This window comes from Diuraphis noxia, unplaced genomic scaffold (assembly GCF_037042655.1).
Source record: "Diuraphis noxia isolate RWA-SAM2 unplaced genomic scaffold, SU_Dnox_SAM2 contig0004, whole genome shotgun sequence".
Lineage (NCBI taxonomy): Eukaryota > Metazoa > Arthropoda > Insecta > Hemiptera > Aphididae > Diuraphis > Diuraphis noxia.
In genome coordinates this window covers 16,723,099-16,748,103 of record NW_028301714.1, presented here as the reverse complement: position 1 = coordinate 16,748,103, position 25,005 = coordinate 16,723,099, and the positions used below count along the sequence as shown (strand labels likewise).

The 25,005-nt window shown below is 27.9% G+C and overlaps 1 protein-coding gene across 3 annotated transcripts in view; it reads right to left on the bottom strand.

The window, feature by feature from the left end:
• Window positions 1-25,005, bottom strand: part of CARPA (Carbonic anhydrase-related protein A) — a 112,380-nt gene that overhangs the window by 26,074 nt on the left and 61,301 nt on the right. For all 3 annotated transcript variants that reach the window (XM_089226702.1, XM_089226703.1, XM_089226704.1), the window contains exons 6-7: window positions 24,356-24,451; window positions 24,220-24,286 (exon numbers count right to left, since the gene is read on the bottom strand). In XM_089226702.1, the coding sequence (XP_089082828.1) occupies window positions 24,220-24,286; window positions 24,356-24,451 (163 nt within the window). The remainder of the gene's footprint in view (window positions 1-24,219; window positions 24,287-24,355; window positions 24,452-25,005) is intronic.

The following is a 25,005-nucleotide window of genomic DNA, read 5'->3' as shown; positions in this document are numbered from 1 at the left end:
GTATATTATGTTAATAATATTACATAATATTATGGTATCGTAAGAACGTATATCAGTTTTAAAATATTAAACTAATCTTACTCCCTCGCAAAACATTAATTAAGTAATTATAGGCACTATGTTGTTTTAATAATACATTTATTTCATTTGAATTCGTTAATTTAAACGTGTTTAAAACCTAACACTCAATTCCGTAAAAATATTAAATTAATTTTAATACTGAGTATAACAATAATGTTGCAACCACTGTGGCCATAGGTTCAGCAATTATGAACTACAAACCGAACGTTTAATGGACGATTAATATCAATATAATAAAATCAACCGATTGGCGATGATATAATACTAACAATAATAATTGTTAATGCAATTCATGACACATCATTTCCGCCTGGTTTATATTTGACGCACTAAAAGTGATTCTTCCCCATATTTTATTGAAATACGAACAAAAGTGATGTTTTTATTCGATTGTTATGATAATTATTGTTATTATTGGTATTTCATACTATCATGCTAAATTAAACAGCCTACAAGTAAATATATATTTTATTTTTACGCGATTTCTCAAATTACCCGTAACATTTACTTATATAAAACTTGAAACCACCTAAATTTTTAATTTTTAATCAAAAACTAATAACCTCGAAAAACGAATTGTGTGTCATAATGTACACACGCCATTATTTGTCTTCCGAAAATATAGATGAGTCATAACAATAATATTATCACTGTTTAATTTGTCTGAGGTTTGGGGTAATATGAAAACTCGACACCAGCTAAGCATTAAATGTTTATAAACAATATAATGCTAGATAATGATTCCTGGAATTTAAATCATAAGTAAAGAATTCCGTTGGAAAAATAATATATATTAATATAACAATTGACTATGTATTGTGTGATGCTAAACAACGTACAATAAAAATATTATAATATTATAATTTCAATAAATTGTTTTATAATCAAAACTAATACATGTTTCTCTACATATTATTATAATTATAGATAATAATAATTTCGTATAGGTGAAAAAATAGAAAAAATATTAAACGAAAAAAAATAAACATTTTAACTATTCAAAATTTATAAACAACTCTATGCAAAACAAATTACCTACCAATCGATATAATATAATTATTGTTCTTAATCATTTATTTTTCTCTTTAAAAAACCGATAACGGAACCGTTATTTAAAACAATTTTTTTATACGCATTAATGTCATTATGGAGTACAATAATGTAATATATATATATATATATATATATATATATATATAATGTATAGGTTCCTACGCACCTACTGGTATTTATTTTTACTTTATTCAAATTTACATGGTTTATCAATTTTTACGCACAAATAAGAGACGTGCTATTTATATTTTTTCTAATTTACTATTTTGCAGTAGAATTATATTCTTATCAAACTTAGCTGTTTTAATCTTCGACTTAATCCCAACCACATGCAAATATGTATAGAACAATTAGAATATAACATTTTAATATATCGTATTCATTATTTTTCTACCAAGTTGTTTTCGTGAATAAGTAAGTCATTTTATTTTAAAACAATTGCGGTATCCAAAATACAAGAATAATAATATATAAATATCATAAAATTCATAGATTATTAAAATATTTTATTTAACTGGTCAAATAATTTTATTCGTGTAATTATTTTTTTAAATATATTGAACCATAACATTTTTATTTCATTTGAAAGTTGTCGATTCCATTAGTGTTAATATTAAAGATAGATTAAATACTGAACTGATTCTAACTATTTAGCCGAAAGTTTCCGTCAAGCCCTACTATACGTGGGTTTAAAATTAATTTTCCACCATTCAAGATTCGACACTATTACACAGTTGGTTATATGTACTTACTCTTTTTTTTTATGAAAAAATGTTTCACTGTAATCTGAATTAGTTTTTTTAGAAAAATATTTAGCGAGAAAAATGCATTAGTTAATATAAAGTAATTATACGTACAATAAAACGTTAAAAAGTCACTAAGTCCGGGGATTTGGTCTACGATTTTACAAGAATAATAAATAAGTTTAATCACACCTTCGTCAATCCGGAAAACCCGGGTTGGTTATGTTATTCTTCGAATAAAAAATTAAATAAGAAAACTAAAAAAAAAAAAACACAAACAAGCCGGTCTTGTTGACGAAGTCATTTTTCCAGCCCTCGGGCCGCCTATTGACCGCGCATTAGTTATTCAACAAATATTATAATTTTCAATTTTAATGATGCTGCCCCGCACACTACAAAAACGATGCACCAACTTAATAGTTTAAGCTCTAACAAGCCTTTGAATAAAACATTATTTCTATTTAAGTCACCCTCAATCATTAGACCGGCGTTTGCACCGTTATTAACATAAATACATTTTCATAAGTTTTAATTAAACACATTTTATATACACGCGGATACCGAACAGTTGGTGGTACTGCAGGTCGTGTATATAGAGCCTAGGTACATTATTATTATAACACACAATATGTCCATGTGTTTTATCGATATAACACGACTACCAATTAAACGCATCATAACATAGTTATGTCATTATACGTCCTACTCAGTCGTTTTAAACGATGTCCGATTTAAAAATCGTTGGTATTTGACATTCGACAACCACATTGTATATAAATAATATTATATCGTTCAATCACACTGTACACAGTACTAGTTGAGGTGACCATGAATAGCAACGGAATTGATACATATTTTTGCATCTCGAGGATTCTGTTTAGAATAATTTCGTTATTATTGTTGTTATTGTTGTCGTTGTCATCGTCAATTATAATGTAAATTTATTTAAATTAATTAATTAATTAATTTAACACCGTTGTAGGTACACCAATAGGTACCACACTAAATTTTATAAAGTATATACATATAGTATATCACAGTGCTTATTTGTATATCGTCTGTATGCTATCATTTGAAAGCTAACTATTAATATTTTGTACTGCTATCATGTTAATATCAGGGCTTGAAACCGAAAAAAAATTTTCCGATTTCGATTTCGGTTTCGGATAACGGTATATATTTTTTCCGATTTCGATTTCGGTTTTGGATAACGGTATATATTTTTTCCGATTTTGATTTCGGTTTTGGATAACGGTATTTATTTTTTCCGATTTCGTTTTTGTTTTCGAATACCGGTATTTATTTTTTGCGATTTCGTTTTCGGTTTTGGATAACGGTATTTATTTTTTCCGATTTCGTTTTTGTTTTCGAATACCGGTATTTTTTTTTTCGATTTTGGGTTCATTTTCGATTCCCGTGGTCCCCACTGGTTGAAAATATTAAACTATTTCACCTTGCGGTAATGCGGTTAGCGGGGGAGCAACACACACCCAAAGAGACTTCTTCATTTAATGAGGTGGCCACTAAAACTTCAACATTAAATTATATTAATAGTTAATACTATAATTCTATAGTGGACAGTCAGAAAAATCTTACTCTAATGGGCGTCCATTGGACTTTACTATGTGTCCATTTGGACACAAATAACATCCTTAAATAATGGCGACACAAAGCGTGCAGTCCTAAATTTGAAGTGTGCACATGAATCTGAGATGTGTACTAACTACTAGTAAAATATAAGTTACATCTTACATAAAAACACAGCAATTTGAAAAGTAAAATAAAATATTTTACTAGTAACTACTGAAAAATTATACAGGGAATATAATGTATATATTCTCATTACAATGGTCAAATTTCCATAAATGGTACTCCATTGGTACATGGGATTGGACTCAATTTACAGTGTAGTACAATTTTTAAGAAAAATAGGTGCTGGTGTGATAAGACTATGATACGAGTAAATACTATTCTCGAAAACCACTGATGTATAGCCATCTAAGTATTATTCACTTGGTGATAGCTGATAAGTTTTATGTTACTCAAATTAATTTATTTATTATCAGCTATAAAACGTGGTACAAAAAATATATGAAAGTGAAGCCAAAATGAAGTAGAACTAGGGAAAAACAACTTGCCGAAGTTAAGAATTCAATATTTGCCATTTTTTTTTTCTTTTTACGCTATCTAATTGTCTACCAGGGCCCCAAAATTTTACCTGCACTTTGGCCAAATTCCTAGTTGCTGCACTGTTTATCGGGTGCTTACTGACTAGTGACTACATTGATATTGTTATACCTAAACAATTTTTTTTTCACATTTGGTGAATACTTAGAAATTCTTACATAGAAAATTATTATTATGTCATGGCGTATTGGCGTCATTATATTCCACCGGGCACCGGCGGTAAAGAAAACAATAGAACCGCCACCGCCACCGCTGCAGTGTGTGGTGTCATGGGGACCTTAACAACTTGGAGTTTGGACCAGACCAAATATAGTAATATACTAATAATATTACCATTGATTTTATAATAGATTTATTATTGTAAGAAATACAAGTTGTAAGAATAACAACTGTGCTCAGTAATATTGGGCAGTATGTTATACAAATGTGTACAAGTTATATTGATATAGAATTTATGATAAAACTTACAGACTAAAATATTCGTGAAAAATTACAAATCAATTTATTTTTAATTCCGAGATAATATTATTAAAAATTTATAAATTATACACCTGTCACCATAAAATATGATCTAACCTATTTTACATCCTGTTTATTTATAAAATAAATTACCAAAGTACTTACATCAAAGTTATACCTAAACAGTTATAGTTATATATACAATTTAATTAGGCATACGTTACAACATTTTACATTTACATACTATTACGTCATATAAGTTATTAGTTATTACCACGAATTAAGATATATATCTTAATTCGTGGTTATTACTTATTCCTTATAATGAATAGAATATAATACTGTTTATAGAGTATTATATATAAATATTATTATAGTCTAGACTTTAGAGTGAATTTGCAATCTAATTACCCGCATCTCACGACTCCTATATTTATACTTTATTTCCTTCGGACGACCCAACACTCCTCAGTTGACCGTAATTATAACAGCTTAGCTATTTAAGTTTAAATGTGATATTTTCATTTTAAATTGTTTTCCGTTTTGGATAACGGTATTTATTTTTTCCGTTTTCGTTTTTGGATTCAAATATCGGTATTTATTTTTTCCGATTTCGTTTTTGCTTTCAAATATCGGTATTTATTTTTTCCGATTTCGTTTTTGCTCTCGAATATCGGTATTTTTTTTTTCAATTTCGTTTTCGGTTTTGAATATCGGTATTTAGTTATTAGGATTTCGATTTCGGTTTTGAATACCGTTATTGATTTTTTTTGTTTTTGATTTCGGTTTTGATATCGATTTCGTTTTTTAACGGTTTTAAACGGTATTCAAAAACGGTATCAAATACCGGTTTCAAGCCCTGGTTAATATATTTGTTTGTATACGCTTATACAATTATCATCCGATGGATACACAAGAATTTAATGAGAAATAATTATTTTCAGTAAGAGTAGTAGAAAGTATAGCTGATGTTTATTATTATATATATATATAAAACATTATACACAAAAAGAAATGTTTAAAAATCGATTTCACGCCAGCCGTTATTTATCTGACTTTTATTTATTATTATTATTATTTTTTACTTATTATTATTATTATTTTTTTTTTTTTTTACAAGGATTTTAAACCGATTGAACGATAAATTCCACCTCATGGGGGGTTTGGAACGCGCGAATCCGATTTTTATGACTCCACACAGAGTTATGGCATCTTAAAGAGCTTTAAAGTCCACGGCATTAACGTTTTTCTTCTCCTTCGCTATCTTCTTTTTTTTTTAGGTTAATTGTGAATCTCGACTACTGGCCGTTATTTTAACATAAAATCCTTTTAATTCCTCTATTCGTCGATCGTTGTCGTCGTTACTCTCTGAAAATGTTTTAATCGTCACGCGTTTACAATATTATCCTGTGGATCCCTGATAAAACCCGATTGTAGTTTGGTTTTCGTGTTTTGATCGTCTGTCTCTGCGTGTTGTATGTATAGTACAGCGTTTTACGGAGTGACCCATGAGCCGTAAAAGTCGTCTGAAAACAAACGGTCGCCGAAGGGTTGCTGCGTGTGAAAAACAAAAAAATAAAATAAAAAATATATATACCAAAGACGTCAAAGAAACCACTCAAAACAAATTGTCTCGTAACATCACGCAACCTCTACCGATACCACCTCTTTCAGCACATCGACAAGGGATGACGTCCGCACACGATGTGTGTAATATACGACAGCTGCATACAACATTTCTGCGTAAACGATCTGCCAACGATTTATATAGACTTATTTACCAAGCCATTCACCTCTATCCTTTCCTTCAATAATGAATTTCTTCTGCAAATTCAAATTTTTGGAACATCTAAGCTTATTGAACAACCATATTTTAAAATGCTTAGGTTTTTTATAACTTTTAAAAAGGTATACACATTGTTTATACACAAAATTCAAATAAATTATCAGCTCACAATCAACGGCAAAATATTTTTTTGAATAAAATATATTATATCACAACAAGAAATAACACTTTTTGAATGGTATACGAATTGATAATATTTGAAAATAATATACTCTATGAAACATTCTGTGTATGTATTAATATGTTGGTACATCACTGCAATATTGTGTAGTCATTGGCCATTGCATATTATTATTAACAATAATTGTACTTATTATGCTCGGTCGAAATACAATTTAAAATTACTCATGGCTTTGTGACTATATTATAATGAATTCATAATAACATACCTACACAAAATATCGATTTTAAACGTGAACTGTAATTATTGTTAATACTCAGTAACATACACTTAAAATGTAAATATAGATTGTCAAATGATAATCTATATGAAAGTTTTTTTTTTTTTTTTATCTCTATAAAATTGAATTCAATACGATTATTTAATTTATACCTATAACTAAAAAGTGAAAGACTTTTGTGTTAGATTTATGTTATAAATGGTCGAACTAAATTTGATGGTTTCCAAAAGGATAATATTATTTTGAAATAATATAAGTTTTGAACGAATCATTTACCTTATTTTCAATAATATAACTTACACGTTAAATCTAAAAACAAAAAAGAACCACAAAAAAATTATCTTACTCGAGGAAGTATACTATAGTAGTAAGTATGTTACAAATTATTTTTGTGACATCGACTCATCTTCATAATAATATTGAACATCTACGATGAATTAACTATCGTAGAAATAAATACTTGTATCTTCGTAATTTAACTACTATAGTACGAAACGATATTTTTTAATCTTATACCATATATAATAATTTTATTTCTATAGGTTGATTCTAGATTGTATTTTTTTAAATTATCTGTCTCCTCGTTTGTACTATTACTCTTTACTCTTACTAATACTATTTGTAGGAAAAATAAAAACAATTGAAGATTCAAAAATAGACATCAATACTTTGAATAAAATCATCACACACTGCAGTGTTGAAACCCTTCACAATATATACATAAATATATAAAACCAAATTTTATTAGAATATATCTATCCGTTGCACGTTGTCATGACGAATACAATAATAAATTATAAAATTATAATATTATGGCAATGTACGATTATGTACAATACACGCAGATAGGTTAGGTTACCTAATTAATTAATTAATTTTACCTATTTTTTTAAGGTTTAGGTTAGGTTAGGTTAGGCTAACCTAACCTATACATGAATACAATAACTCACATCTCACAGATGGTCGCGATTCGCGAACGACAGAGGTTAACGTCAATCAATCATGACAATAATATACTATATGTATTTTTATAATAACATAACTAATAATTATCATATTTTGTGATTTAATTTTTAAGTGTCTTGTACTATTGTTGCTTAATATTTTTATTGAATTTTATAACGAATATAAGAAATAATTAATTTTAGTAATTTAAAAAGGAATTCAATAAAAATTACGGATTTTGGAAAATAAACTTGAGATTCTTAGCGTAACATATTATTATAATTTTTTTTTAATTAATATTATTAGAATTATAATAAAATTTCATTTTCAATCGGATCAAAATAACTATAATTTTAATCTAATGATGGATGGTAAATAATAGATAATGGCTTTTGCTATGATATACTACCTATAAATTATACTATGAAGCCGGTGGATTTGGGTGAGGGTCAAATCAACTAAAAAACCATTATTAGTAAAAATTATAAAATTATCGGGTACACTGCTGGTAAAAATATTCACTTCAAAGGTCTAAATTATTTTTATTGGATTTTTAGCGATTTGTGAAAAATTTAAGTACCACAAAAATAACAATATTCAACTCTGATCTATATAGATTATAAATAAAACAATACCACAATAATAATTTATGAAAATACGCCAACGATGACGAATGAAAATTAAAACGTTCAAACGACATTTATACGACTGCCGATCGTGGGTGAAACGATCATAATATAATGGAATCTCGCCATCTCGGCTACACATACAAACCGTTAAATTTCGCTATAATAGCTTTTAAATTAACGATCGTATTGTTTATTCTTGTTGATTCGCGTGTGTCATTAGAAGGGCTTTGTTACAACAATAATAACATGGTATACATAATTTGAACAAAATGGTTTGCTATGTATAGGGTTTGTTGGTGGTTCGGATTTTAATTATTTCTGCTCTCGCCACGGTCATTAACCCTTACATTCCTCGCGCTTACAATTATGACTTATGTATTGTTGTCTAATATTGTTATGGTTCTAAAATGTTGAATTTTGTCTTAAATAATTTCTTTTTCTTTTTCGTTATTATCATTTTATTTTATAACTGTTATTATTATTAGGAGGTAATTATATAGTTTTTTAGGTACATTTAAGGTACAAATTAAATATTATTGTTATTATATTTTTATAAAAATCAGACTTTGAGACATCGTTACCTTAGCTTGGAAAAAATAAATAAAAAAATACTTCGTCATTTCTTAAATTAATATAAAAAATTCAACCCCATTTTTTTTTTCGTTCGATATTAACGAAAAGCCTCGTGACAGCGAGTCGAAATAACAATATCTTATTTTGTCGGTAAGGAACGTGTGGTTAAGTGAAAATTTGACACGACAATATGGCGACTGTTATTATAATGATGTTAAAACTTTTGACAGATTTTTGCGAATATAGGTATCACAACAGTTTTCTTGAATGAAAATAAATAGTGTAAAATTAGGAAATTAAGAAATTAGGAAAATCAAATTGTTTTTGTTTTATTTGTGTGTAGGTAGTAAACAGGTTATGAGAACCGATATAACATAACTGATATTAAAATAAAATAAATTAAAAATGTTAAGTGTCAATACTAATTAAGTGTACAATTCGATAAAAAGAGGATAAATCTAGCGCTATTAAACCTAAATAAATAACTAAAACAATGAATTCTAAAAGATATTTAATTTACAGTTCAACAAAATTATTGAATGAAGAACAAGACTTCAAATTTATATAAATATAAATTCTGGACGTTGAAATGCATGAACCTATTGAATTTACTTTAATGTGGATTATTATTTTTTGTGTATGTGTATCGATTTAAAGTTTTAAAAAATGTTTCAATTTTTAACTTTTGGCTGGAGTTTTTGTGAGGTTAAAATTGATAATTCCCAGTATTTTTCAAAATATTCAGGAAAATAAAAATTTAAAAATACATATTTTTTTATGCCAAATCTATTTTTATAAAATCGAATTTTGTTTGGTTTTGGCTTAACTTAAAAATGATTTATCGTAAGTACTTGAAATTTTTACTAAATGTTTGAGTCAGAAATTTCTCAACTTGATAAAAAGTTCCAAATATTTTTACGCTTTTTAAAGTTTATAAAAATACTTGAGGATTCCTGTTTTTTTGTTTTTATTTTATTTTTGTGTGGCCTACTCAATATGTCGAAGTACACTCGACTCCTACTGTACAGAGCATAGCCAACTTATTAAAGAACCCGGACCAAATATTTCCCATCTCGATGAATTTTATTGTATAATATTTTACACGTTGTAGTGGTAAGAAAGCAACGGCTTAGGATTAAAAAAAATCTATACATATATATTTATTTAAGACAAAAGACACAATTTTTAATTTACTAAGATCATTGTTTACTGCGATATATCGTATTAGATAAGTGCTTGACGGTTTTAAAACGTGCTTTATAGAGCGTGTTTTTTAAAAACACTCTACCGAAAAACGTGTTTTGGACAGTGGGGCTATACTGCAACATCAGTAACAGTATACTATAGGTATAGTGTTTTAAAACACACTTTACGCACAGACTTGGCCAATATATTATTATATAACTGCGCAGCGGCAGCTTCGACGTAAACAATGGTGTTACCACGGTCAGGTGGGTGACTATTGGGGGAAATCTGATCAAATAAATTTCTGTTGTTCGCAAAGATGTTTTATTCGCTACACACCGCCTCCCCCCACACTCTTTCAACCATGTCAGCACAATTGCACCTACCCTATTTAGGGAATATATATTCAATATTATGATGTTTTCGGATTTGTCTTTTCGTTTTCCGAATCGACATTGTGTTTAAGTGCTCCACGTACAATGGAAACCGCAGACGCTCGACTAGCCAATAAAATAGTAAATATCCATAACACAATACGATGCACGAACATACTATAGCGACCATTGTGTACGTGGACAAATGAACGGTGTGACATTGTGTGGTTGAAAAAGGATAATAGCATATATTATTATTACATTATTGTTCTTGTTATACTATTATTTCTAAGCACACAAAAATTGTCATATCTTATGAGGTAGTACGATAAACACACGCACATACTGTATAATATACTATTACACATGCAATTAGTCTTTTCCAAACTGTATCTGCCTCTGTTTGTCTCTTCATATAAAATAACCAGTTCAAATGTCCACCCCTTCATCATACCATCTTCGAATTAAATCTAATACTCGTGTAGATCTATTATTGTTCTCCTCTATTGAAATCCTAACGATAAACTCACGAACAATGCTCCTGGTGGTCAATCGCATTCATATTATCAAAAACGGTTAATATATCTCATTCGCATTACTGCTATCTAATAAAACTCCATGGTGGACAGTTTAAAAATAAAGTTTTAAATCTGAGGATAAACGATTCTTGTAATAAAGTTCCTTTAATAATCATATCTTTTAAACTAAGTAAAATAAGGCTGAAGCTTTATATCACATTTTATCCTTACGTAATAATAGAATATGCGTTTTATGTTTTTTACATTACAATAAAACCTTCAATTTGCAATATCCTACATATTTTCACTAGTGCCGTCATGTGCACGATAATCCTATTGAAAAATATGTAATGATATGCTCACATATCATAATTGTATATTTCTTAGTTATCCAATAAAATAAATAACAGTTAAGTTGTCGCACGCAAATAACCATTAAACCCCAATAAATTTATTTAATCACTGATGGAAGGAACGATCTGCATTGTTTGGTCACGTAAGAACCCAGACGTAGTTGTGACAATGTGTCGCCGTACGTTTGATCTATTTTGTGTGCCTGCGTGCCGCTAGAGACAAGGGATGGCCCAATGAGGGCCTCTGCTACCAAGGATAATCGTAAATCTTTAGAAAACGCAGAGGCCTTTGATGGAACCGCCTGCGACCCTGGCTGACTTGACCAAGTCGTCTCCTCTCAACAGTGCATGAGCACCATCCCACAATAAAACAACCTCAATAGTGCAAGAGCACCAGTAAAAACTCTTCGACACCAGACATTGCAAGCAACAGCTGGACCGTTTCCTTTTTAAATCGAAATTTAACAGTGTTGTTTTTCTTTCTGAGTGTTTAATAAAAAACCTTTATTTATCTTATTACGTCAACTGCGCATTCACACACAGCTGCGGATAAGGTAAGGTGCATGCGCATCAATATTCATATATTTATAAAATTGTATATATTATATTGTATTTATTAAATTTTTTATAATTTAATAATTAATATTTTATTATGACGGTGTACTTGATCGTTCTCGAATCACGACCTCGAGAACCCTCCGACGATCAGGAGGAAGGTAATAGCGCAATTTTAATATTTATATCTGGTAGCTTATTCTCCAGCTCTTACAAGAGTAGAGAACAATACAGATCCTTTAGTGTAACTTATAAATCAAGCAAACTCCCTTTTATTTCTAATATCATCCACTAATTAATATAACTATTGGCAAGAGCCTTAGTTGTATTTATTAGTTGTATTAATCTTAGTTATTTTACTATATTTTATTTTTGCATTATTACAAATACAAAAGTAGTTGCCAAATTAATCGTTTTAGTTGGTTGTTACAGGATGTAGTGGTGCAATAAGCACCATAGGCAGATGATTCGATTTTATAACACAAAACACATCAGAAAAAAATTTTGATTCATTTTAGTGGTTTTAATAATTTCCATGAGAAGATTTAAATAAAAAAGTATATCTCTATTAAGATTAAATAACAAAACTGACTAAATTATATTAGCACATTAGTTTGGAGTTAAAAATTGTAGAGACATTTTTAAAAGCAGAACAAGTAGAACAACCGACATAGTATATTCAATACACGTATTTGAACTGAATTTCCATTATCATGCAATAGTGGGCGTGGCCAACATCAATCAATTTTTTCTCCGACATACCATATTAATAATATAATAATTTGCATTTCAGTGATACAATTATTTATTTTTATGATCACACGGCGTTCCGGATAGGCATTTTAGCTACACCAATGTCGTGTGTTCATTTTTCCGACACCTATCATTATATGTATATATATTTTTTTTTTCGTATAAAAATGTCATTTATTTATGAAAAATTACAATCTATACGATAAATGGTACAACAAGTAAATGTGAATGTAATAATCAAAAAGAGGTGGTGAGAAGAAAGCAATGAATAGAATTGTCACATTAGAAATTTCTACATGGAAGGTAAATTAGGGAGAGATAGTAATTAACATGATTAACTTTGATGTGCATTGAGAAGATTTTTGGGCTATTCACGTTTGAGTCGTCTGGCTGGGTGGTCTAGAAGAGCATTGGTATGAAGTTGAGCGATGATGGTATTTGAGTGATGTTCCATGCTGGAGTGCAGGCGAGGATAGTATTTGATAGCTGTTTGTTTAATGCTGGGGATTTTGGAGTTCATTATATTATAGAGCAACATTTTTGACGTACTAAGGAGCTTTAGCAATCATCCGGAGGCAGATGGCTTGAAAAGCTTGTATGATTCATATTATATTCGATGGTTTAGCGGTACCCTAAAGAATGATTCCATATGACCAGATAGGTTGCAGTAGGGATTTGTAGAGTAGTAGACTGTTGGAGTAGTACATATTAGATTTCATGAGAGTCCTAAGGATGTGTAGGCGGCTGTTTAGTTGTTTACGTTTGGTTTTGAGGTGGGTCCCCTGGTGAGCCTTCTGTCGAACAGTAGACCGAGATATTTGACTTCATTTGTGTGAGGAATGATTGCGTTCTCGAAATCATTATATTATAATTTATTATATTGCCACCATAATATTGATATAACTACACTTATATTATAACTATAGTAGTATATAATTTATAATAATACGAGTCTTGACAATCAACCCAACGCATACATAGTTCAAAAGTAAACAATAACTTCTTCCAAGCCAAATATTACTACACACTCATACATGTATTATGTAACATATTTTAATATTTAATTTTGTAATATTATAAACAAAGGCATTCAAATGTTATTTAGTTCTAAAAATATCTTCATCTTTATTATACGAGTGTATTGCGTACCAGACATATCACATATTTTTTTTTAATCATCAGTCGGCGGAGGTCTTTAAAATTTTAATCGGGATGATGATTTTTATAAATATCATTTTTTACATAGCCTGAATCGAACGTATTGTATATCATACGATTCACATGAGAGAAAAAAATATTTTAATTTTTCTACAAAGCCACTTGAACGCTATACCTAGTAAAACGAGTAAGTATTATTTGAAACTTATTCAAGGGCTTACAACAACATAACCATAAAATATTGTATTATATTTTGCAGGTATATATTACTATTATTATTATCGTGGTAATCACCAGATTATATTATTTAATATGTTATAAAGTTTATAATATAAACAGCCTTTATAATTCAACTTAAAAAATGATGAAGAATACGTAGCCGCATATCATATAGCAGATTCATAGAGTGTTATAAATTATAATATTAAACCATACATAACACACATAACAAAATCGGAATCTTATATGTCGAGCGATTACTTCGTTTTAGAAAATACATCACATCAAAAATGTCCTTAATATCATAAATTTATTATTATTATTGTTGTTCTTGTTCTTGTCGTTGTTTCTATTATTATTATCATCATCTACTATTATTATTACTATTAAACCGTCCAACACACTACGCTGGCAGTGCGGTGGTCCTCGCGGCCATGATAATGATTACTATTGCACGCGAATAAATTGACGGACGCTTACGTTTACGACACGGTAATTACACAGCAATAACTGTACACAACGAAGTTGCACGCGTAAACATTTACCCGTACGCGCATTATAATAATAATAATATTGCACACGCACAAAACATTATGATGATATTGCACTATGCACTATTGTGTATAATATACAGAGTGATTCAATGATCACGTTCATATTCATATCACTTATTTAATCGTTAGTTTATTCAAATTCTTATCTTTAAAATCTTCGGGTCGTGATATTATTATAGACCATATTTTTTGTGACACTGGGGATTGAACCATTTTTTGCTGATATCAAATAGGAATAATATTAGAATATTATTTTATAGAATAGGCTACCTGCTACAAACTTTAAAAATTTCATTAGAACATAGATTAAGAAAAATATTTTGTTGTTTTTACTATATCCAATATCCATGAAATACAAAAAATTATTTGTTAAAAACCGTAAATCTCTGTAATAGAAATACTAAAAAAAAAACACAAAATCAATTTTTACAAAAACAGGATTTACGTAAAAATTACGTTTTTCCTAATTATTTTACTTTTACATCCAAGATTCAAATAAGATCTTATTTTCTACCAAAAATCACCTTCAAAGTTCTAGTTTGAAGCATTTTTAGTGTGGTGACAAGGACAAGAAAAAAAATAAGATGTTGTAAATTCCACATATTTGGCACTTTGCTTAAAATCCAAAAAGAAGGTTTTCGTTTTAAAATAATGAAATATGTATCACCACAAAACCCTATCAAGAAAACCGAAGTATTTATTAAAAAATATATTTTTCTATTCAATGTTTATCCTTTACAATGAAAATCTATGAATCTTAATTAATATATTATTGTCAACAAATATAACTATCGCCACGAAAACCTTACGAAAAATTGTTCAGAAGCATTTAATCGTATATCCAGCCCAAAAATAATATAGCTTTTAAGTTAGTTAACTCAGAAAATTCGAAAACAGTTTTTGTAATATTGATGCATACTTTTTATGGTTAAAAAATAAAATCTTAGTTATTATGTTATGATGAAACACTCTGTATATCATTCCTATAAGTCAGTTGTATATACGAACGCCGGTGGTCAAGTTTAACGACCACCGTGGACGAGCACTGAGCAGCTGTCGGAGTGGTTAAAATTTTGAACGATAATTACATGGTATGATAATTATTATAGTCGAACAATCATTCACGCGATTTAGTTGTTTTGTCTAAGATCACGATAATGCAACTAGGTTTTGAACTGAACGGTCTGAAATCTCAGTGAATTCTATAAAATATTATTACTTTTATTGTTGTTGCGGTGGTACAATTACGTCGAGTGGTTCATACTACAGAAAAAGTGATCGAGAAAATACAGAAAACCTGAGGAGGTACCTAACTTTATTTTATAGGTTAGGTATATTTAGCGAGGGTCGCCTTAGCTGGGTCCCGTAAAAAAGGTATACACGAATATCGTTCCAAAAAATATAGGTCAATTAAAAAATTGTTTATCAAATGTAATAAAAAGGTAAATAAATGTTAAATAAATTAGATAGACCTAATCAAAATCAATATAGTGTATAATATAATAAATAAATAAATAATTATAATTATAAGAATGTTGTTAATCAAAATTTCATTCAAAAATTAGGTTTATATTTATTAGATAAACTTTTTACAAAATCTAACCTTGTTATTTTATTTTCACCAAATAAAATATTATTTTGGTGTTCTTTCCTATATCAACGCATAGAAATTAGTAAATTTTTTATTAACATTATTCTATCGGTTTGAATTATCTTTAAAACATCTAAAAACGTATAAATATTTGGATGATACTGAATTAAGTATTTTTATCAGCTTGGTAAATCCAGAACATTGCAAAACTAAAATATGATAATATATACACATAAATATAATATAAAACTTTACTGATAATCGATATACAGGGTGTGCCGTGAGGATTTACCCATTGCAATATCTTCCGAAATAATGGTGATATCGAAATTCTGGTTTTGTAATAAGACTCACAGGGATCAGAACTACAATTGTTTCATATTTTAATTGATTTTAACGTTTTGGTTAAAAAGTTATAAAATATATTTTTTTATTTAATTATTTCCAAAAAAAATTAAAGACAGCCATTTCGTAGAGTTTATTTTCCTGAAGATATTGACGTTTCAACATTTTACTTTCATCCGTTTCCTGATTTTTAATACTTTTTTAGTTTCGAGAAAAATTGCGAATTATTTAACACCGTAATGTTATCGAGCAAGTAACCCACCGCGCCGCGCGCATTCCTATACAGCCGTCCGAATACCTTCCGTGTTCCTAATAGTTATAAACTATAATCATATTTTATTTCTTCAAAACCAGAAAAAATATTAAAAATCAGGAAATTAATGAAAATAAAATTTTGAAACGTCAATATTTTCAGAAAAATAAACCCTACAAAATGGCTATCTTTAATATTTTTGGAAATAATTAAATAAAAAAATATATATTTTTTACATTTTTTACAAAAACATTAAAATAAATTTAAAAATGAAACAATTGTAGTTCGTATCCCTCTGAATCTTATTATAAAACCAGAATTTTAATATTTCCATTATTTCGTGAGATATCGCAATGGGTAAATCCTCGCGGGGCACCCTGTATAGTAGGTAAAGGTAAAATAGAAGTCGTGTTTTATTGTTCACAATGGTGATGAACGAACTTGCTTATTATTGTTTATCAATCAGGAATCGGTAATAAAATCCATCCATTATCGTAATTTACATTATAATTGAAACATTATATCATAGCCCAGGCTCCCTTACAATTAATATGATACCTCGGAGAACCACTGAAAACGAAATAAAATTTCTACTACCTAACCAATATAGTTGGGACGCAATTCATAAATATAATTTTTACGAGACGCAACTAAGGTATCCCAATCTATCGTATGTATTATTATGGACATTTTATTTACGATACCACTCGTTTTGCTCCAACCAATGTAAAGTTGTATTTTACTTGACGTATGCACAAAATTAACTTAACTGTTGTAGTTTACTTAATATTATAATATTTTTTTTATTTTACGCATATGGTTGTTATTATTATTATTATTATTATTTTATTGATCTCAAGAACCCAAGATCTGTATCCATTAGTTATACTAATTACAGTTATAATAGGTGCATTTATAAGGATGATGTATTTGAATTACAATAATAGAGTGACAATATTAGTTATAGTTCGGATAGTAAATTACGTACAGTATTTACAATATTTAAGCATGTAGTAATAAAATAAGATTTAGATATACATATATAATTCAACATAGCATACGAAGGGTAGATAAATATTATTATTATCATAATCATCACTCAAATCACGGGCCACTTATAGAATATGACTTACACTAATTCTGATATATTTAATAATAAATATAAGTATATACCGACAAAATTGTTTGGAATAAACTTTGGTATTCTGTAAAATATTACGTAACGTATGTTTTTGAGTTAGTTTAATTTTTTTTGAGAAATGTCTTTCGTATGATAAACACACAGAACTCTACTCGTACGGGTTGAATCTTAATAAAGAGACATCCAGAAAATTGTTTTCCAGTGATATTTTTTTCGTATTGGATTTGATTAAATTTGAATTAGTATTCTTGCGACATAAATATTGCATATACCCAAAAGAATGTAATTTCGTGTATAGTGCATTATTATACATAAATTTAACTTTTAATATCGAGTTAAAAAACAGTAAAATCCACGTGACAAAATAACCCCTTTTAGTACAAAAATAAATGTAAAATACCTACACGCTATCACCACCTTTCACACTTCAATTTGTTTCCACGTTATCATGTTGTTCCTAATTAACAGCCTAAGACATTTTTTTCTAGTACTTATATGAGCATAAGCATAACATTCTAAAGTGACCATTACGTAAAAGTTTATTATATGTACTGAGAATGTAAATTTGCAATGCAATTTTAATTTAGCTACATGCTACATCTTTAAAAAAATATTAATTATTTTTAATTATTAGTCTGTTTTAACGTCATGTGTTTGTAAAAATTTACTGTTTTATCATTATAAAAAAAATAAAATGTTATTGTTTATTAATAAATAATGATATTTGAGAAAAATAAAATTGTTGTAAAATATTAATATGTATCTATATATCATACACCACAATAATCGTGCAATTTTAATTGGCCGATAAATATATTTATAATCACTCAACAAACACCATATTATCTTTTACCAATCTTTAATTAGTGATAGGTTTGTAGGATTGTGAAAGCTACAGAAGAATCTGCAATGAATAATATTATAATCTGTTCGTCTGCAAAATCTCAGATAATGTATAAATATTATACAAGATTGAAGGAAGATTAAACTATGTGGAATACCCAATTGTTATGAATTAATTTGAGAAAAATATAGCTTTTTGTTTTCAAATTGAGAATTTCTCATAGATTTTTCAAATACAACATATTATATAAATGTAAATTGTGTACACTTATATTTTATTACATACAGTCAATTCTATTTTTTATTTTTTTTTTTTTTTACTAAGCTCATTATTATACGGTTATAATAATTCTAGGTTTAATGTACTTATTTAATTTCATTAAAATCTTAAGTATCGCTAGTACTAAAAACAAAAAAGTGCAGTTAATTTACCTTGGTATCACATCTATGTTGATTATGGAATGATTGACCGAGTATGATCATCTTCATTTTATACTTCATAGATCATCAAATGTAATGATTAAATAAATTTTTCTGTAGTAAACAACGTTGTTTTTTTAATCGATGATCAAATATTGTAATCTAAATTAATAAACTGATACAATTTAAAAAAAATGTAATGCATGTAAATCAGATTTAAAATCGTGTAATTCTTAATCCATTTACTTAATTTATATGCCAAAGATAAAAATTCGTTTTACATAAAATACAAAACATGTAATTTTTAATCTAGTAAATATTATACTCAGAAAACTTTTATAAATTAAAAAATTATAGAAGATACTTTAATAAAAAAAAATGCAATAGGCAATTAATCATCATTGCTCTCATAATATATAACCATCGACAATTTTTCGAAATAAAATTATATAATACCAAAACTACTTTTTTGAATTTTAATCTATGTGCAATACAATTTTAAAAGAAAATCAACTACTAGAAAATGTATTTACGGTAAGAAAAATGAGGTACTTGTATGAAAAAATTATATTTGTATAAGAAAAAAATTAGAGTGTTTACTGGTTATTATATTTGTAAAATCACCCTATGTGTATATTTTAAAAGTGTATTTGAAACGACATAAAACATTATTATCAAATCTATAATGGGCCAGTTTTTTAATTTATTACTATCATTATTATTCTAATCAAATACATTTGGTTAATTTTGGTTCAAATCAACAACTCAAATGAGTCAACCTGCAAAGTGGAGCACACTTCAAACTTTGTTATATTTGGGTCTAATATTTCGTTACTGAAAGTTAAACATCATTAATTTTATAAGGGCCGATTGTGTTAAAAACGCACTCATACATTTTACATGTATTTTGTACACATAACATAAATACATCTCTATTTTTACAAATATTCCATACACTTGGACATCATATAATCATTTAAGTGAATATAAACAATAATAACATAATAACTGGGCATACTATAAATCACCTACGTATATTTATCACGTTTTTTTTTTTTTATACAGAGTTCAATATTATTATTATTATTAGTGAGTTTGTAATCAGCTATTGAAATATTTGTATAATAGTGTACGTTTGGACAATAGTCTTCTAGATATTTCACAAACTACATTATTTAGATTCGAATATTTCGGATAAATATCTAAACTACATTAATCGAGGGCATCGGTGTATTATATTATATATGAAATGGTATTATGTACGTTGACATATTCAATTATTAGTACAGAAATAAATTGCGTTCTGCCCTGTCGACTATTATAATAATGCATACGATAAATTGTCATTTGCTCATACGGCGTATAATATAGTATTATATTTGTTCCAGATCTTTGATCCGTTACATTTTCGAATGGAGGAAGAAAGCGTTGTTTTCATAGCATAATTAATATACATACTATATTTATATTACGTTTAAATGGGACTAAAATAGTGAATTGTATTTGTTTTTAACAAGCATTCAAGATACCAAACAATTGCAATAGCTTCCATTTTCAGAGTCATTCGAAAGGATTAAAGTTGACAGATACTAATATATAATAAACTAGGTAGATTACAAACACAAACGTGTAATATATGTAAATAACTTTCTGTAAGTACGTTTATTTTGGTGTAATTTAATATGATTAAACGTGATCTTGAAATATTTATATTTTTTCTTAAAATAAAGATTAAGAGATAATTTGGAGTATAACTTTATTTTTTTTTTTTTTTTTATTGAAAGCGTTTATTTTAATGTTGTATCGAAGTTTATGACTAAACAAATTAAGTTTAATCATTTGCTTATACCGTCGCAACAACAATCAATTTCATTGGCACACCATGGTCCGAAATACCTTTATAATATAAGTAATAACCTTAAAGTTTAAAACAAATTTTAAGCACTCACATTGAATAACGTATGCGATTTAAAGGAAATACCCAATTAACTGAAAAACAATTAAAACGGTTATCGATGCGCATGAACATAATCGGGTATTAAAAATAATCGTAAACGTGTCACGTTTACGTTTACCCTTTGCTATGATTTACTTAATGCCAACAATTATTTACAGAGTTGGCGTGTGCCTAAAACTTTGATTTTCGTCATACATGCTGCTATAATTTTATTTTTTAAACACGCGTTTAGTACCATCGTTTTTCAATTAGTAGTTTTTAACATTTTTAATAATTTAAAGTATCATTTAATGAAAAGTTAGTACCTACTTAATATCATTAGAAACTAAAATATTTTAATTTTTTTGGATTACCTACCATATTTTTTAAGCTTATAGTTTTTATTTTTAAATAAAATGCACTTTTTTGTAATATTCATTTACAATTCGAATAATTACTTCAGATAATAAAAAATAGAAAACCAATTTGAGAATTCAGAAAATTGTGTTAAATGAACAATACCTAAATATTATACAGCCAAAAAACTATATTGTTCAAAAGTACTTCAAACGATGCGACTAAACAAATAATAACAAATAATGTAGGTTCATCTACTATGAAGTGTGGATTAAACCTATAAAAATCAAAATAATTATTTATGTATTGATTTTTATAAAACTAATAATAAAATACAGTATAAATGTCCTTTATTGTAACCTTACTAAAAAGTAGAGAATTTACTTTATAAATGTTTATAATATAGGTAGATATAACCAATAAAAGTATTTACACAAATTCAAATCCAAACTTTTTATATAATTATATATATATATATATATATCAATTGAAAATAAAAATTCTCATAACTAAACACAAGTTTCAGGTTGTCTAAAGTCTAGAACGCCAAATATTTCATTACGGCATACTGTAATAAAAACGGATTTCTCGTATATACGACACTCTCGACGAATTTTAACTTGTGTTTAGTAAAATGTTTGGAATTCACGAAATAAATATTTAAAACGAATTCATTCATATATTTTCATAAAAAAGGAGTTAAAGTGGGGTGAATCGAGTTTAAAGAAAATAAATAAATTCGTTTCGTTTCATTCATATTTCTGAGAAATGTTCAAATATCGATTCATGATATTTTACTAACAACGACTTTATTTTAATTGTACTTTATCAAACAGGTTTTGTATTATTGAATAACCCAGTAAAACTTAAATCCTTTCACTAAGTAATCATGTTTTAAAACAACTGTGAAAACTGTACGACAACGCAGAAAAACATAGTACCATGGAAGAAACTAATTTGTTAGGTAACAATCTGAACGCGATACTATATTGCAATTTTGCGTCAGCAGTGTGATTATTTCCATCGTAACTTGTAACTCAATGCAAATAAAACCTATTCGAATAATATTTTATAACGCCTTTATAATAATATATAGAACACAGCGTAGTACATTATTCATTGATTTTTCACCCGCTTCTGTTGAGATATTTTTATTGTATTTTAAATGTTCACCATCTAAAAATATCACATTAAATAATTGTTTTACGCGTTTCGTATCACGCAACATATAGGTATAAGTAGGTATACACGTATACATGTACAAATGTGTGCGTCTAGTGGTATTCAAGACAAAAACAAAGTTTTAAAATGACTTAGCACCGCGCAGTTTGTTGTCATTGTCTTTCACACACGTGACACGACAAAAGCACGTTCGCATTAAAGCTGAAATCGTTAAGTGACTGTAAAGTGATTTTAGAGCTGTACTTAAAATTAAGGACGATGTAATGCCGTATTTATCTGCCTAACTCCTACTAAATCAGCTCGTACAAATAATTTTACCGAAATAATAAAAATGAAAATAAAATTAGAAACGATACGCACCGAAAAATATTAGTATTTTTCTACCTACGTTTTAGTAATAAAATTGCGGTTTCAATCAAAAAATCAGCATTTTATAACATATACTATGTAGTATGTAGATATGAATCAACAATATTGACTTTAACGAATTCATAATTATTAAGTTGCCACAATATAATACGATAATTTCACAGATATTATTGATATAGATTAAAGAAAAACAATAAGACAGCTAAATGTTTTAAAATTATTTAAATGGATATTGCATGCATACATTTTTAATTTGTGATTATGCACATGATTTTATTTTTCAAACTTATTAGTATAATTAAACTGTTTGCTGATCAGTTTTAATATTTTGTAAGTAATAATTTCAGTTAATTATTTTTCCATACAGGTAGAGCTTGAATTTGGAACAAAACCTGAGGGCGGACACTGATTTAAGTTCAGAAAGTAGCGTTTAATAACAGATAAATTATACAATTATCAACGGTGGACAAAGTATAACACGTAAAAAGTTAAATAACTAACACAACTACATTATAATTATTCTATTGTTAAGTGACTCATAGTATGTGACATTCTGACGTACGTTGCCGTAAATCCATCCGAAATTGGTTCTGCGATTACGTAAAATAATCAAATCATATAATATCATTATACCTACTGATTTATTTTATTTCTTACCATTAGTAATCATCATCGACGACGATTTTTTATTACAAAATTATGAAAATAAAATATATAGGACAAGTCAATAACTATGTATGTAGGCAACTTCTAGCTATAATATTATTGGAACAGTTGTCTGCCGTTAACGATATCTGTTTCCTTGGGAAAAATAACCATTACTTTGCTAGAAATTAATGAAAACAAAATCCTAATACACCATTCGAAATGGCATTTCCTGGGTGACAATTTTTTAGCATCCCTCAGTTAATTAAATTAATGTGAATACTGAAATCTACAAAACAATAAAAGCGGACTTGGTTCACCTGTACCTCCCACCTCCCTAATTTGAGCACTATATAAGCTCGATTAGATTGGTATTACTACAACTAAATACTGCTTTGACGAATTATTTATAGCAATAGGTTTCATTTTTAAATTATTATTTAACACATCAAAACACGGAAATTGATGATTTGAAAATTAAATAACATTTATCTTTACCATGATAGTATAGGTGTTAGTATGAATAGTATAAGTATATTAATATTTCTTACCTTTGTACAAAAGTTTTCCAAACTCGTTGGTGACCATTTGGAATTCTGAATTTGTTGTCTGTCCAATCTGGAAGGTTAAAACAAATGATTAAGAAGGCATACAATTATAAATTAATGAATGTTTATCAGTACTCACTTGGACCATAAGTGATACACCAACGATTCCTTGAGATTTCATTTGGGCTTCAGACATATTTGAATAAAGATCAGTGTTGTAACCATAAAGCTGAATCTAAACATCAAAACGATTTTTATTGATTATTAATTATAATAATAACCACGTTACACTTAAAACTTGAAACATTGTAATGCGATAGTATAATTTGTGCAGATGTAAATATTATCGTAATTTCATGTTTTTTTAAAGATGTTAAGTGAACCAAATAGAAAAATATGCACATAAGGAATATTTTAATGGTTCTCTAAAGAAGTGGCGATTACTGCCGAAATCCATGCTTATTGCCGTAACATTTTATTTATTTCGAAAAAAAATCCATTTTCATCAAATTCGAAGTAATAGGGATAGTATTTTTGGTGGAAGCGACAATATGAAAAATATATAAGCTGGCGTTAGTATCCCGTATGAAATGTCAAATACTATCTTAACATACATTATATATATATATATATATATATATATATATATATATATATATATATATATATTATATATAATATGTATATATTAATAAATGTATACAGACTTGTCCCGCAAGGATTTACCGATTACTATATCTCTTGAGATGATAAATATGTTTTTTTATTAGATTCACATAGACAAGGGCT